Source organism: Bombus impatiens, unplaced genomic scaffold (genome assembly GCF_000188095.3).
Source record: "Bombus impatiens unplaced genomic scaffold, BIMP_2.2 scf_0320, whole genome shotgun sequence".
Taxonomy (NCBI): domain Eukaryota; kingdom Metazoa; phylum Arthropoda; class Insecta; order Hymenoptera; family Apidae; genus Bombus; species Bombus impatiens.
The window spans coordinates 755699-773425 of NT_176739.1; the positions used below are offsets into that span (position 1 = coordinate 755699).

The window sequence follows — 17727 nt, forward strand, 5'->3', positions numbered from 1 at the left end:
GATATATTTGTAAAAAAAAAGAAACAGGAAAGAAAAAGGAAATTATTTAAAATTTCTAAATATTTAATGTACAAGCTGATTAATTTACTTAATTTTAAGAATTCAAGTACTTTCAATATTTTAACAACAAATTTAGTGAACAACCAGTGTAATACACCCAGAATAATTTATTAGCACTGAAAATTATGCACGCGAATTTGAAATACGAACAGAATTTGAAAATGAAACCTTCGCGCTCTTTTTCGTCATGTCCTCGCACCATCTTGAAGCGCAATGTGTTTAAAAGCAACTTCTACGTTCTAATGAGTATTTTTATAAAGAAATGATCGTTTTCTCTTCCAATTGGATTAATTTTGTTCAATTATGGATAGAAGAGGAAATCATTCACTTTTAGTTGTAAAACAAAATCTGAAGTAAGTTGTATTTTCACTTGTTATTGACATTCGTTATCATTTTCTGCCTCCACGTAAAATTTACAAATGTATATTAGTTACATGCCTTCTATTCACTCGTATACATGAAAAACTACTTTTATTTTATTACTCAACGTGTAAATAATATATAATTAGAAAATATAGCTACCTTATATTAAGCGAAAAATTGTGGTTATAGTTTAAGATTGACACTTACAGATGTCGTCGTGATACAATTTTCTGGTCAATTTTTCGTCGCACAATTTGCGCTTTGTGTATCATCTATTTCCTTTTTATATACAGACATATAATATACTATAATAAATAAAGAAATAATCATCGAATTTTTTATATATGTTAAGCATATCACAACGATGCTAATACAATTACATGTCTTATTTGACTTATGTAGTCACAATATCGAACACGCAGAAAAATGCAGTATACCAGAGAAATTTGAAAGAAATATTTATATTTTATTATTAGTTTTCAAATATCCAAAAACATCGAATTTCTCGAATCCAAATATCCTTTTTGAAATAATTTTTTAACTTTAATATCGTATTTTTAATTACAGTTACGATTTACGATTTGAAGAATATTTGGCTGAAATTCGTTTTGGGGCACAACGAATTTGTAACTTCTTTTGAGTTTTTGACAAGCTAAATCAAACGTTTTAAAGCGCGAAGATTATTAAAAATTAGCATAAGTTATTTAAAAAAATCACAAATTTGGTGTTCTGCAGAATAAAGTTCATTGAAATAATATTAAATATTTTATAGAGTATTATCGAGTATTATCGATTATCGATACACCTGATGAGTTACGATTAAAATTCGATCGACATACATATGTGTATGTGTATGTAGCATCTTCGAGAATTGTTTAAAGAACCATTCAACGGTTTGTCGATCGAAAAGGAAGAAAGGGAATGGGAGCAGTGGCAGTTTACCGGGATGGTAAACAGTTAGAATTTTCTTTCAATGCTCCCTTGTTTGAGTGCGGTCGGGAGGAAGGATGCATCCTGTGAAGCCGTCTTTTACTTTCGTACCGATTCTACGTTTACTCGTTTCTGCCTCTGGAGCCGTGTACTCGGAATTCGAACGTAGATGAACGAATATCAACTAGGATAATAAACGAAGAATATTCGAATTATGATGATTTGAGGAATTAATATAATTAATTTAAATAATTTAGGGGAAGCCTGAACTAACAATTCTTTATTTTTTAACCAATTTTCTATTTTTTTTTTAGGAAATGTAAAGTAATTTGGTTTTGAAATTAAATAAGTTTGAGATTAGGTTGGCCGCCATTTCTTAATTTTGAGCGTTGGCAGTTAAGCTTACTAGATTTCTAATTTTTACTGACTACATTAGGAGGAGAGTATTGTGTTTGGTCTTAACGTATGCATGTATATGTGTATATGCATATGTTTATATATATATATATGTTTATTCGAATTCCTGTAATTTAAAAATGCCTTAACTTTAATCAATTCTAACTTTACAGGTCTCAATCGATTCATGCTATTAATTGCAAATGGTATATGGTCATAATAACCATTAAATTCTGTAAATACTGTGGGCGTCTGACTACTGCGTTTTTAAACGTTACCTATCTATAAATTCGGTAACTATATATACTAGCTACTTAAAAATATCTGAATGTGTATACCTTATATTTCTAAGTGAAACAAATACATCTTGTATTTTTATCTTTCTAGTTTTGCGTAATCGGGTACCATTTTATTTTGATACTTATCTTACTGGTAATAAAAGTTTTCAGTTTTTAACGTAAGTAATGTCTAATTTTTTAATATGAATAATTTCAAACTTTCAATATAAGTAATTCGCAACATTTTCCTCTCTCCAATATAAATAATTCCTAATTTCTAATATAACTGAAATGCATCTAGATTAAATATTATTTTTATGTTCTAACTTCATCCTTTCCACTCAAAGTCACAGATTTTTAATGACTTCAAGAAATCTTCGTGGCGTCCCGTGTTCTTTGCGTTCGAACAATAGTGCAGCTGCCTTGAAAGCTTCCTGTACACCAGTTTCACGAAGATCCACCTTAATCTATGAAAATATGCCGCAAAAGAAGCAAACAGCAATTTATTTAACCATGAAATAATAAGGAAGTCGTTCATAGGCTCCTTCCCTAGCGATCCCAACATCCCCTTTCTCGACTGCTTTTCGCCTGGAGACCGCCTCCTGCAAGTAAATCATCGAACCAGGCGCCAGGATACTTTGGTCATGCCTGAAATCCTGCGAAAATAAGACGCACATGTCCGCGACGTGTCTCTATTCCATTCTATATCCTTAGATTTAATCACTAAATTTACTAGATTTAGTAATTTGCAATTAGATTTTACTCTATTTCTCTTGATTACTATATTTGCAATTGAAACATTAGGTATACTAATGAATAATCCAAATTTTTCAGTTAAGCTCATAGTTTATTTAAAAAACAATACAATACAAAAAGTATTGGCCGTTGTTTAACTTTAAGTGATCTATTAGGCAAGTAATGAATTCCACCACGGCAGAATGCTGCGTCTTTAGACAAGATTCAAGCCATTTTTGTATCTGATCCACTAATTGGAAGTGGGTATTGGATAAGGAGACGTGTTACATCGATCGGAAAGGTGGTAATCAGAAAGAGCAATGTCTAGTGAATAAGTTGGCTGCTGCAAGACACCAACCATCATTCATTATGATGCTTTTTGTCATAGAAGCAGTGTGTGGCCTAACGTTGTCACGCAGCAATTTCGTAGAACATCCTGTTAGTGCCCTGACAATTGGATTTTGTATAAAGACCCAACATTATTCCGTAACGGAATTCAATTTTCGGTATTTCTCTTTTCTAAATAGACTTTGAATTTCTCTGGTAAATTTGGATTATTCATTTGTACAGCTAACATTTAGATTAGACTTGAGTTACATACAAAGAATGTTCTCAGATTTAATCTAAGTTTACTAAACTTTCAAATTTGTAATTAGATATTACTATGCTTTTTTTCATAACAATATCTGCAGTTAAAATACTTCAACCACAAGCTAGGATTATATTGAGAAAATAATTCTTTTCATGTTTATTAACAATTCTGTTCACAATTTTGTAAAAAGACGTCAAATATTTATTAATTACACTATATCAGAAGGAAGCATGCAGTTAACAATCCTTCAGAGGATCATTTTGTATAAATTGGTACAAGATGCAGCAGTGTGATTTAGAAGGTCGTGAGTCGATTAGGAACAGTTCGAGGAAACCGTTCCTGGTATCCATTTCCTCAGAGCAGTCGAAAAAACGATTTCGAAAATAATTAACTGGCGGGGACGAGCTCATTACGCGGCTTAATTAGTTGCCACTGGTATTTGTGTTCCTCGAGACTGCCACAGGAAAGCTTGACTGAATCGGCTACCGAATTATGTATGTCGGTGTTCCCGCTTAGAGAACGCGTCTTTTATTGAGTTACCCCGCCTCCGGTTTTCAGCTGCGACCGTTTCCTGTAATACTTTTTCCGCCCAAACTGAAATGCTTCTTTGGTCAAAAAGTATCGTTAATGTCTTAATAAATAAATATTAATAAGATATTATTAAGAAAATAAGATTGAGGACTAATTAGATTTCTGTTTTTATAGATTATGAAAAATACCGAATGAGGAAATTAATCTTTTCTATAAAAGAAAATTATGACTGATTAGCAGACTGCGTATTTATGAGGAACTTGAAAGTGTAAAAATGTATTGACAGCACATAGCATGCAAAATTATATGAAACATTTAACTGTCTTTTCAGTTATAAGTGCTTATGAAAATTTATGTTTACATAAATATCCACCTATTCAAATCATACATACGGATCATAGGTATTTTCAATCTTGCAGTGTCAATTAATTAAATTATAACTTGTCAACTATGATTGCCAACTAAATTGAAAATTTTAAAACCTTGACTTATACTACTATGATTTTCAATCTGCCCAATGATACATGAATATGCAACTTTTAAGTAACGTTGTGTTATTGAAGGTTCAGTTAGAGAATGGATGAAAATTTCGCCGGTTTCTATTTTTATCGACATGTGCCTGCGACGAAGTATAACCAGCAGGGTGGTTCCTTTGCCGGTGTATTTACCTACGTCCCATTGGAGTGGCGCAGCCCGCCGCAAAACGGTTTACTGGCCGCGTAAAACGGAGCACCGTGCCATTGGATCGCCCCCATACAGATATATATACATGGTGTGCGAGTGAGGAGGGTGGAGGAGGTGGTGGTCGTACTTGGCACTAACGACGGACGATTCATCATCCTGGGGGAAAACGAAAGGAGTGACAGAAATTGCGGTGATTTAGTAGGAAAAGACAGAGAACAGATGTTTAACCTTTCCACCGTATCTAGCCCCTGCATAGCCTCTATCTGCCTACTCCGCCGTCCACCTTGTCAGCTTCCAAACGTTCTTCGTTTCAAGTATATATCTATCTCGTGCTGATTTTTGGACAAGACGAGAAATTGCTAGATACTGGGTGAAATATTAGAGTTTCAAAATTAGGAAACTTATGGTAAACTTAGTGATCTATTGGAAATTTATTAATTACTGACTTATTGGAAAAGATTTATACTTATATGCAAAACTTATTTTATTATGTAATGAGTAGATATTATCTTCACATGAATTTTACCTTGAAACTTATTCTAAATACTTTTCTGCAGATTTTAATCAACGTAAGCCTAAAGCGAGTTTCTTAAATCTTATCTGATTCTCTTCATCAATGAATATATAACATTATCAGTGTATTAAATTAAAAAGTCTACTATCCACGAAACGGAGAAGAAGAAACAGAAGAAGAAGATGAAGTAGAAAAACATAGTACAGTCACGGACGCCGATGGCAGGATTTCCATCGAGTTCTCGCGTTCGTAAATAAACCGGTGAAGCGTGGTGGGTCGCTATGTTTAGGTTAGGTGGTTTCTCAGATTTCTGGGATCACCATGGGAGAATGTGACAGGTCTTCCAGCTACCGGTCGGTTGCTTTACGATCACAAGTACGCTTCCAATTCACTGACGACTGCGTTTTAAAAAGAGAAAAGTGAAGAGATAGTAGCTACTCTTTTCCCTTCTAAGAAAGAATCTTTCTTGGTCTTGTAATACATAACTACCTTCGCGGCTTCGAAGTCCCTTTGCACAATTGAATTAATATTATTAACCTAATTCAGTAGTAATAAGATTGGTAACCAAAATAATTAACATTGAACAAGTGGATTTTATAAACTATAAGCTAACTGACTGTCCTATTTGACGCGTAATAGCAAAATCGGTTTGTGCAATAGAAATTTATAATTTAGAACCCGGTACATATCAATGCAATTGGTGACTTATGGTATAAAAGCATCGAAGAAGTTTATTCTCCCGACAGGAACATTGAATCAGGTAATGTATTGGACTGAACTCCTACTTTTAAGTCTTAAACTACTTACACACACGATTATTCAAAATTTATTTCAAATTTTCTCTCAATTAAACATTATAGGTGAAAATGAAACAAACGTCAGAAATTGAATTGAAAATTTCCCCAGAAGAAGTAAGATACCCTTCTAAAATGAAAGGGAAATAGTGAAGACTAGTGAGTATCAGATCAGTTAGTAAATTATTATGCAAATGGCTGGAAGAGATCTATTTTCTCAACGGAAGCATTAAACTAGGTAACACATTCAGGTAGACGTCTGTCCTCGAATCTTAATCTCTTCATACAGCACGATTATTCAAAATTTATTAAAAGTCCCCTCTTGATTCAACACTTTAGATCAGAATGAAATAAACATAAGGAATTGAATTGAACATTCCGTTAGAAGAAGTAAGATTGCGTGTCCTTCTAATATGGAAGAGGAATAGTGGAGGGAATAACATGTCGAAAAGATCGAAACGAACATCCGGTGTATGTTGATTGGCCAAAAGACTGGCGGTTGACATCGTTTTTAGCCAATCGGACAAACTGGGCGTCGCTAGTTGCCGTTTCCTTGCAATAATATTTGCACTGGCTCGTCTAATCCATTAAGCCTGCCATCGGCTGACGTTTGGTAAATTATTTATCGGCTCTCCTCCGATGCTATTTCGTCCCTACTCCGCTTCGCCTGTCGTTCCTCGTCTTTCCACGATGCTTCTTTGAATTTACGATCTGGGAATATCCATACATTTCGCGCCTGAACTCGTTACGAGTTTTCGTGACGTCAGCTGAGCATTACGCGACCATCCCCGCTCTTTGAGCGTCGCCTGTTTCCGCGATAGAACTTCCGGCGTTGTTGGAACTCTGATGTGGGTACTGAGCGTGAAAGCATATGTCAAATTTTAATACTTGGAGTATTTCTGTAAATACTTGGAATTATCTCGCGAATTTCTAAGATTCTTCCGATTATCGGTGATTTGAATTGCAAAAGTGTAGAATCCCAAAATTTAGAGTTGTAAGTTTGGAATCACAATGCTCTTCTTGGTCAATGTCTTAACATAAATATTTTTCGTAGTATGTGTGTACAGTTTGTAGTATAATGATTAATATAATTTTTAAATATTTGATATATACTAGTATATGGAATTAAGTATTTGAGAAATACTCTGTAATTAAAGAAATTATTCTTCTCATTTTTCATTGATATATTAAATTTGTAAATTGAGAAAAATAGGGGAAAGGATTATCAAGGTACAAGAGAGATTTATATACTTAATAGTCAATTTTATTGCAATTCTCGCAATAGATATAAAAATACTGTACATTAGAAAGTCGTGCAAGTGCACGCTGATAGATAGTATTAAAAAATGCACTTTGGCATCGTTTTAAGGAATGGAAATCCAAGTGTCCACATGTCATAGGAAACTTTTTTGTAAAGTTATATTAATTCTCAATAAAAATATATCGAGAATTATATAAATATCCCAGTGGAGTGTAGCTATTTGTATAATTGAAAAGGCCAATCGGAATAAGTCAACAAATCTAGAATAATTTTAAGGAAAATGTTAAACTTGGAAGAAAGTTTTTATCTGACTTAAACTGAGGATCTCCACCGAGGATTTTAATTTATAATTTCTATTCTGATAATATAATTATATTATATATATGTGTGAGAAGAAATTTTTCGTAGGAATTTTATCTTCAATCTAAGTTAGAAAAAAATTCTAATATTTAATAAGTTTCGAATATTTACAGTATTTACAATATTATTTGGTGATAATTCGATGAGGAATAAATTATTGCGACTTCCTGCTACTTGTGATAGTGAAGTTAAGAGTGAACTTGTAAGAAAATATACATGCATTTTATAAATATTACTGTCTCGTTGGTTGAGAATGTACAATTTGGAAGTCTACATAATCTAGTATGTACAGGATTTTTGGTAGATTTAGCTGTATGTTCAAGGCACTCGAGATGTTCTTGAAAGCTTATAATTAAGGAGTTTACTATCATAGAAGGTACAATTTATGTGAAGAATTTTATACATACAGTGGAAAACATTAGCAATCTCGAGCTTTACGTTGTAAATTAGTCCTTATTACTAAATGATCAATGTTAGTTTTTAATAATTTACAATACAACAAAAGTCCCTACATAATTATAGATTTTGCAAACAAACTTACTCGAGATTACTTTACATATATGTGTAAAATAATTTTATTTTCAAAATTCTCGTAGCTCTTATGAGATTAGAAGTTATTGAGTAGCCTAATACCACTTACTTTAACTACGTATATGAAACCCATCTTTGGTTCTATCATTTAGCCCATTTGAAAACTAAATAACAGTATAAAAATCTGACACAATCACCGATGGTTTGCAATTGTACATATTTGCGTGATGCATATTGTTTTAAATTGAGAAAATCAGATCTAAGATATTAACATTGTGCAGGCCTGGATGAACACAGGATATAACATTCAATATTTATGAAAAGTTGACTTCAGTTGAACTAACAAACTAATTAATTGAAAATTACGTTGTTACACCCGCTGTCGAAAATTCCAATTAATAATCTATCATTTTTTAGATATTGAGTATCGAGCCCAGAAGAAATGAAAAAATTGTGCTCGGGTGACTTTGGTGACTAATTTTATTACTGATAAATAACGAAAAGGAATGCACAGGTACTAAATCTTTTTAGTAGAATCTTTGAAGACTAGAAAAAAAAGATTTTTTGAATAGCGAAGAAAAGCTAATTTCTTCATTAATTGCGAATAAAATAAAATGTTATGCTTGGATTCTGGATCACTTACATCTGAACTTTCTTACAAAGAGAAAGATATACTATATTCTTCACTATCAAATATGTATCTTGAAATTTTGTGATATTATACTTGTCATCTCATTTAAATTCTTTAATAACCAATAATACCGATAATTCAAATTCTTAACAGAAATTTGAAGAGATATAATTATACGGAATAAAGAAAGTAAGAATCTTTAAGAAAAATCTTAAAAAAAAAAAAAGTATTTTTGCATGAAACATCTTCCAAAACTGGTATGGTCTTTCAACGAGGAAAAAAGAAGGAACGGAGAAAGGAGAATAGCATTCTGACAGCTTCTCAAGGGGGACACTGATGGCACCTCGTTTGGAGGCAGGCTTTTTTTCACGAAGATTCAGTGCGGCAATAAAGACGCTGGCGGATTTAACGTAGCGTGTCTTCGTTAACCAAGTCAAACGCGGGCTTAACTTTTCCTTCTTGCCTTCTTGGTTTAAAATAACTGTTTGCTTTCGAAACGTTTCACGTAGAAACTCAGAAACAAAGCTCTAACAGAACTTCCATTCTAACTTTATGATACATATCTGGTCAAAAATTGTTCTCTTCTTTGGAATAAAAGAGAATGATGAAGAAAAAGAAGAAGAAATGTATGAGATTCTGACCGACCTATCGGCGCCAAAATGCTCGTTAATGCTTCTCTGCCGGTTGTTTTGTTTAAGTTTCATCTACCCGTCGGAGCAGTTAGAGCTTGTTTCCACAACGTCGAGACGTTAGCCTGCCACGATCATCGAGGCTCGTAAAAAAAACTCGTAAAATTGTAGCAATGACGCTACTGTCTATCGTGAATCTGGGAAAGGAAAATCGGACGAGTTCAGGGAATTCTTGCTGGTGCTTGCTGTATCATTTTGAAATTATTCTGATGTACGTATAATTTTAATGAAATTTGCAATTGAAAAATTATACGAATTGGTAGAAACTGTGTGTGTTAAAATTAAAATGTTAGGAAAATGCATTATAAATGCAACAAGTTTTCTCCTTATCGTTGATGGGACTATTGTATTGTAGAAATTTACATTGGTATGAATTTGTACAAATTACTAAAAGTTGTAGTAGAAATTTAAAAAAAAATCGGCAATATTTGTTTAGAATAGAAATGTTATATTCACAATGTTCTGTTTCTCTAGTTGGCAATTGCAGAACACGCGACCTTGCTGACTTTTCATTTAGAAGCAGAAGCCTCCAGAACCATAAATTCACCCTAATGGACTGGCCAGCGTTTCGAGAGGTAATGAAAGTAGCAAGAGAAAATCATTTCGGGAATCTGGGCAATAATCGGCCATTGAATGACTTCATTGTACGTAGGAGCCCTCTTCCTAATGTTTGCAGGCAAACATCTTAAAAAAGTATCCACTTCAACTATATCTTTTTTGATAAATTCATTTATCACAGTAATACATAGAAAAATAAACAATTATGGAAATTATCAAATCCTTAAATATTCAAACTTGCAAATTAATTAAATATTTCCAATAATTGGATTCATCAAAATTTATAAATGCTTACTTTACTATGAAATTGCAGATATCAAAAACACCAATTAACTAAACGAGAGTAACTATAAGATCATTGTGAACTATGTTTCATCATTTTCGTCATTTAGATTCGTTAAAATTAATAAATCTTCTTAACCAAATTCCAATATCACCGACGTAACCAACATGATGATTTTGGACGATACCTGATCACATTGACGGAAGCGAGAAGAGATCAGTTAATAAGATGCTCCATACGCTTTCACACGGTACAGAAATTGCGGAGGAATTGGCTAGCCGGCCAAAGCCACTCCACTGTTAATAGAGCGACGGGGAGGCGTAAATTATTGGCTTACGTTATATCGTATAGACCTAACCGTTGATCTATAGCGGCGTAAAGTCGACTGTCGCGATTATATTTCAAAGAGCGGTCAATAAAGCACGTCACTGGCCCTCCACTACGAATAATTGCTGTTAATTATTTATGTACAACGGTCAGCAAGTGTGACAGCATCTCTTCACCATCAAATCTTTGGTTTTTCCATATAGATTGCTTCAGAATATAGTATATATCATTTAATAGTAACATGAGAAGTGGAAAATTCAATTTTTGATCTGAAGGATGCTAATCGGTAGACTAGATTGGATGGTCACGATAATTCAAATTTGTATAGATACAACCAAAGATGTAGAAACTAAATATGACAAATGCTTCTTTTGCTATGGATATTCTATATATTCTCGCACGGTATATGCATCCTGTAGATTTTTGCATATTCAAATTTCCTATAGATACAAGTATTCACAGTGTACAAACAATTTCAAACCGTCAATTTATATTATCTTCTTCCGATCAGTCGTAATCTCGTTATTTTCGTGCCAGCGAAAATAAATCCACGCTTCACTTTATAATGAACTTGCGTGATTTCCACCTTTTTGTGATAATATGTTATATTGCTTAACCTACAATATCGTGCGAGAGACGTGGTATGTTGATTGGGCTAAACATAAACAACACGTGCGAGAGACGTGTTACGTCGATCAGGCCAAACATAAATAACACGTATGAGAGACTTAGTATATCGATGTTATTGATTTATTATTTATTTCAAGATAATAAATCTTTCTTGTTCAATGCTCAATCGGTAGTAACTACTTATCAAACATCTTGCAAATGAAAATTAGTTGTATCTTACACATGCATTTACATATCAGAGGCGACTGTACGATTTACACAATTTCGAACGTTGTTGTTGTTTACCACACGCTATTTGAACTTCGTGGGAATTGTACGGCATGGGGATTAAATAATCGTCGAGCCTTCTCGAAGCTCTGTGTCCTGAGGTTTATGGAAGTATTTACACAGTGTCCAAGCGTTGATTAAGGGTTTTAAGTAACTTTTACCTTGTTGAGCGTGACACAGACTTCTCTAGACATTAGAATTCCAGTCGTCTTCCATTCTCCAAACGCTAAAAGCGTACGAGAGTTTCTCGTGGGCCATGTAACTGCACGACGACGAAGTTATTTCTCTGGCAGCTAGGACAGCGCTTCTTGGATTTCTTTCGCCTGGAAGAAGACAGGAAATCGAGCTTGATTAATTCCCTCTGGACTTCATCCTTGGACCGGTGTATACTGTAAGGAATGAAATTCCGAGTATTGGAACGAGAAATGTCGAAAATTCAGACTCTCGAATAGCAATGTTTGAAATTCCAGAAATATGCAATCGCGAGGATAAGAATGGCAAAATTTAGGCTCCAAAAAGCTTAGAATTGTTAGAAAAATTTAGAATTCTAAAGCCTGGGATTGCAAAAATTTGGAAGCCCAAAGCTCAGAATTGTAAAAGCTTAGAATTTCAAAGTTAAAAATTGTAAATGTTTGGTATCTTAAAACTTGCAATTGTGAAAGTTAAAAATCGCATAGTTGAGAATAATGAAAATTGAAATTCCAAAGCTTGTAATACCAAATTTCAATATCTTAGAAGCTTACAATCCCAAGAAGAATTCTCGATGTTATTGAAACTCCAAATATTGTAACAGGAAATACTAAAAATTTCAAAGCTTGCCTCTATACATTGGGATGAAAAGTAAAAGAATGAGAGCTGAAGGATCCATGTTCCGGCGCAAGCAAGTAAAAAGAATGCACGTCGAGACGAAGGGAGAAACGTCATGGGATATCAGTTAAGCAAAGTGAAAAAGAAACATGGAAGAGCGGTATTCGCGGTTGCAGCGCTGAAAACGGACCAATCGTCGTCTTCGGGACAGTTAGCGTGTCTCGATATCTTTAGTCACCTGAAGTTATGGTATATCGTCGCCATTTGGTTTGCACTAGGTCGCCTTGTACTATGTCAATCCTGGCTAAGATATTGGGATGCAAAAAAGCTAACAAAGACACGTTCCCCCTTGCTACGATATCGACAGAAGCTGTTTTTGCTCCGAGAAACCATCATAAATCTCATAAAGACTTTAATTTTAAGCTGGAGAGAGATACCAAAAAATTGGCAACTTTATTTTCACCTTTGTTTAAGAAGACTATGGATGTATAAATTAATGTTGAAATTAGGATAAGAGATCAGTCAGCTTGAACAATAAGACAGGTTTATCTATCTTTGAAAACCTTAAACATTCATTTTTAATAAGCTATTCTAAGAATGATCTAATTTACTATAAAACTTTTTTTTAGGTTCCATCGCAGATATCTCAATCTCCATTAACTGAACAACGGCAGAAGCTTAATTTATCCTTAGAAACCATGTCATGATAATTTCTTCTATGTTCTATCACAAATATTCTCAATTCTCATCCAAGATAATACGAAAGATCCAGCAAACGTGCTAAACATGAATTAGGAAACTAAGTAACCTGAACAAAGAAGAAGAGATAAATTGTTTCATGTAAACAAATGCAGCTTCCAGAAGCTTCGTAGAAACTTTAGATCCCCTGTTTGCTCACCTATCAATTTATAAACATCGTTTGGCTGATGACAAACCGAGTCGAGTGAGGAAAGATGTTTACCTGAAGGACTAGCTCCAGGAATGACACAGCTACTTAACATGGTTTCTGACATTCGAATCGGAGGACCACTTCTTCATGGGGGTCTGTTTAATTACGGGACTACTTTAAACAAACGCGAGCTAGTTTCTATAAACATGTGCTCTTGGCTGAAGAAAGGTACCGACGGAGACTTTGCTACTTGCTATCAAGCATTGCTACTTCGATATTCGGATATGTTTGGAGATGTGTAATACACCATTCATCTTGATAACAATGTTTTTGTATCGGAACTGAAGCGCTCAAGTAGAAGAAACGAGTCGATATTTATTTTCACATAAAAATTGAATATGTTTGAAAGAATATTAAAAATTGAAAAATTCGATTTATCATCAAATTGTCATATTACTATATTCTTAGTAGTTTGTTAACTTTCAATTGTTTAATTTTTTTCAAAAACATTCTTTATATTGGGCCAGATTATTAAGATTTCAGCTCCGAAGATTCTAAGATTTTACTTATTTCAATATCTGAGTTTCAATGTTAGAATCAAAGAGTTTGGAATAAAAAGAACAAAGCGATACTGATTACATACTTCAAATTGCTTTCAAAATACATACATAAATTGAAGGAATGCGAACTAAAACTCCACCAGAAGACTCACCACCATCCTCGCCGCCATCGGTGTTTTCCGTGTTGCAGTGCAACACCTGGAACAGGAAGTCGATATACCTAGTGGCCAGTTTTAGCGTTTGAATCTTGCTTAACTTGTCACTGGGCAACGTGGGTATGATTTTTCTGAGCGCAGCAAACGCCTCGTTCAAACTCTGAGTCCTCTGTCTCTCCCTCACATTTGCCATCACTCTCTGAATGTGTATTTCTTCAGAAGTTCCACTCTTTCTTCTAATATTCTTCGTTGAGACTACACTGTTTTCACTACTGCAAGATTTTCTTTTTCTTCCATAAGTTTTCTTCTCTACTTGCTTGCACCTCTGCTCTATATCAGGCTTATATTCAATCGCCTCCATGTGATGGTAGCCCTGTTGTGCTTGTCTAGGTGCCATCTCTTCACCTCCGGAGGAGTACATCTGTGGTGATGGTGTCAAATAAAGACTTTGTTCATGATCTCTGCTATGGTCTGATAAGAATCCTGGGGAATTATCATGGGGACGCCTGTCATAATCGGTCTGAAGCTCTCTCAGGATCTTGCCATTGGGATGCTCCTGGTACCTTTTCTCGCCAGAGTTTTCATACATCAAATAAGTAGGTTCTTGATAGACCACTTGGTGGTGGTGATGATGAAGATGATGATGGGCTTGATATCCAAGCTCCTCGTCATCTCTGTGTTCCGGAGGGCTACTGAGATCCATCAAATGTTTTGAAGGTGAAAATCTCTCGTAATGATGAGGAGAATTGCTAGCAGAGCTGTCAGCGCTATGTGGAATGCCAGAGCTGTCGTTGTTATCTAGAAGATAAAGTCCTTGGATCCTCTGCGCCTGAAGACTCACTGGCTGCATATTTGAAATCCACTTTGCAGCTATTTTCAACTAATCACCACTGTTGGATACACTGTAAAGGATACTATATAACGGTACACGGGGTAGAACGACTGGTGGCTAAGGTTACCAATAAACATACGTCTCTGCTCCAAAGTTCAGAGTCGTCTGAAGGAACCGGCCCTCGGACTGCCTCTTCATGTCAACCAGGAACCCCGCCTCCGGCTATAGAACCGTACCCCTACCCTTCACCGCGTACTGCTCCCCTACCTGGCCCCTCTGTCTTCCTAACCTAATCCCTCCCTCGTTCTGGGACGGTTTCTTTTATCCGTCGCGTCCATCAGTCCCCACCCACGAGATTCCTCTGTTGGAAAGAAAAAGATGCACTGAAAGGGCGTTTGGGAGGTTGGAGAACGCGATCGGGCATCTACAAAGTTGTAGCCATTATCAAAGAGGTAGACAGACCCGGGAGGGGAGAGATGAGATGGGTGAAAGTGGAATTTGGACACTTTCAGACGATTTATATTTTTTTCCCATTTAGTTCCCCTGATTTATCTCTTTTTTTTTGTAATGAAGTCTCTTCGCTTCTTGTATAAAGAAGAGATTCGAGTGCATGAGAGTATAGTTTTGTATTTGTGAGATATGCTACTTAAAGGTTTGTTTCATCTGAGTATTTGGTTTTCAGATCTTGTTGATGGAGATTTTATAAAGTTTTATGCGGAATGATTGATGATCTCTCTGTGTTGCCTCGGTGATCTTGATCTGCAAGAGTGGAGAGGCTAGAAAGACGGAGTACAAGTTGGCTGGATGATGTGTGCGACAGAGATGGTAGGCTGTGAGTAGGGAGAAGAAGTGGAAAGGGAGATATGATGGAGAAGGATAGAAGGCTCGAGGGACGACCCATGTTGAATATTTATATCGTGAGGAGCCAGTGAGAATAAAGCGGGGGATAGCCAGGAACACGCTCCGATGTGCGAAACTTTGCATTCACTTGGCGCGAAAACGCGCGATTCCTCGGCTTCCTTTCGTTTACTCATCATTGTGATAGCGTTCCTTTCTTCGAGTATGAATCTTTCTTCAGATCCCTTTTTTTTTTAACGCCATACATAAATCATTTATTGATGCCCATTTAATCATAACTAGATGATAATGAACTATCATACAATATCGACTCATCTCTACTAATTCATCTCATCTATTTTCAATTTTAGCGTCCATAGTTCAGTATCTTTTACAATTATATTCTCCCAATTTGCTTCTTTTATTATTTCTCTACGTAATCCTTATTAGGTTTAATTATCCTGATCAGTCTAATTATAAACCACCCCTAAAATATCAATGTACCTCTACTAATCCGTTTCATACATCTTTTTATATTGGTTATATCCTGGAAGCTGCCTGAACATATACTCCTCCATGCTCTACCACTTGCATACATGGATAAACCAAGCACCATAAATCTTCTCAAGCAACAATGGTGTAACTCGAGGCATCAAGTATCGGCGCCCAGGTTCGCAGACGTTTTAATCGAGGGTAGGCTGAGATTGGTGTGTTTTCGCGGATTGAAATTAATGCATCAGGCGTGGAACGATTGAAAATCACGCGTGGAAGAGCACAACTCCAGCGTGGCGAGGTTGGGTGATGGATGACCAGGCTGGATTGCCGAGACGTGTTTGTTGTGACGGACGAAAGCTCTTTTGAAGGTGTCTATAAATTCCGCGTTTCGAGCTTCCACGGGTTCCACGGTTTTCCTACCCGGTGCCGTGATTTACCATTCCCCGTCCAGCCACGCCTGTGTAAAATTTAGTTGTGGGGGTGGCGACTAAGCCAAATGAATCTCTAAATTAATCAGGAAAATCTGCTTACGCTAATTCCAAACTTTTACTGCGCTAAATTTCTTCTATGATTCGTATATTTCTCGTTGTACGTTGTTTCGGTTAATGTTTTACATATAACTAAAGTATATAGTCTTTTTGTTATTTTTAATTTAAATATCAATCTAAGTCTCTGTAACAATCAGTTCATGTAATGTTCTTCTAATTTCGAAAGTTTTGTTTTCTCAATTTATTTTCTCTAATATGTTATTCATCTGTTTACAGTTTCTTTTTACATATACAATGAGAAATTTTTCATAAATTTTTGGAATACAATTTTCCCATAAATTGTTACACGTATTACAATGAAAAGTACACGAAGATTCATTTTCAGTGAAACGTACGTATTCTTGGCTCTGTAGACTTAATTTCTAGGTTTATTATCAATTTCTTCCTCCATTACAATCTTTCACAACTAATAACAAAAATTCTCATTTCAAAGTGGAATTCTCATCTCATTCTCATCTTGCAAGAACATAACCTCAAAGAGTAAGCATTATTACATTAAAATACTTCCATGTCGTCATTAATAGGTGTTAAACCAAGGTAGCAATCTATAGAGAGACTTTCGAACGTTTGAGGAAGTCTCAGAGCAAGCGTCTGGGTTTGTCGTCAACGTCGGAACACGTTTATCGAAAGTGAAGACATTAGCGCGGCTTCATCGTCTCTCCCGTTCACTTCTGGGAAGCGAAACGACCAAGCAGAAAATCCCGGATCCTGGCTCGTGGCCAACTGAAAATCAGATCGCCAATAAAGAGGCCGATAAATAACGCGGCCAAACACCAAAATAATACTCGTTGCTGATCAAAGTCGAATAACTCGCGGCGTTTTCCTGACCCCTCTAGCCTTCCCTTGCAGCTGAAAACCTCGAGGGGTTTGGCCACGAATCGACCTGATTTTTTGACACTTCTACGCTTATACATACAGTGCCTCGTGAAAGTATGAATTATTACAAGGACTCGACTTATCATAGAAAATATTTATGTACACACCTATTAAACATTGTAAAGTTTCATTATCGCTATAAAGAGACACGACTGTCGATTATATTGGCAAAAGGAGATTAATCTGAAGATGTATATAGAAATCACGAGATAATGGCTTAGTAATATTAGATTGTTTAAAACGTTCCTAACATCAGAAAGTTAAAGAAAATTAATGTAGAACTTGAATTTTTGCCATCTATAATGAAACAAAAG

At 35.3% G+C, this 17727-nt stretch overlaps 1 protein-coding gene and 1 long non-coding RNA gene across 6 annotated transcripts; one reads left to right on the forward strand and one right to left on the reverse strand.

The window, feature by feature from the left end:
- The first annotated feature begins 4844 nt into the window (after positions 1 to 4844).
- On the forward strand, positions 4845 to 7695 carry LOC117151623. The gene is made up of 3 exons (XR_004461675.1): positions 4845 to 4975; positions 5127 to 5843; positions 7612 to 7695. It is a non-coding gene; the product is annotated as an uncharacterized LOC117151623 (long non-coding RNA).
- Positions 7696 to 9211: 1516 nt separating this feature from the next.
- LOC100748252 (heart- and neural crest derivatives-expressed protein 1) lies at positions 9212 to 16769 on the reverse strand. 5 transcript variants are annotated; one of them, XR_004461666.1, is made up of 3 exons: positions 13779 to 16769; positions 11593 to 11737; positions 9212 to 9223 (listed from the first exon to the last, which is right to left on the reverse strand). XR_004461666.1 is itself a non-coding variant. In XM_012385394.3 (3 exons), exons 1-2 carry the CDS (start codon positions 14673 to 14675, stop codon positions 11601 to 11603), a joined length of 990 nt encoding a protein of 329 aa, XP_012240817.1. In that variant the 5' UTR covers positions 14676 to 16769; the 3' UTR covers positions 9212 to 9223; positions 11593 to 11600. The 5 variants fall into 5 exon arrangements, 4 of the variants coding, with proteins under 4 accessions (XP_012240817.1, XP_024223177.1, XP_003489309.1 ...); XM_012385394.3 differs by having other exon boundaries at positions 13823 to 16769; XM_024367409.2 differs by lacking the exon at positions 9212 to 9223 and adding an exon at positions 9403 to 11510 and having other exon boundaries at positions 11576 to 11737; positions 13823 to 16769.
- Positions 16770 to 17727: the final 958 nt, after the last annotated feature.

Excerpts from the sequence above, each read along its gene's own strand:
- LOC100748252 (XM_012385394.3), bottom strand. The coding sequence starts at position 14,675 with ATGCAGCCAGTGAGTCTTCAGGCGCAGAGGATCCAAGGACTTTATCTT. Across the intron at positions 11,738-13,822 it reads CGATGGCGGCGAGGATGGTG|GCGAAAGAAATCCAAGAAGC; the intron begins GTGAGTCTTCTG and ends GTCTTCTTCCAG.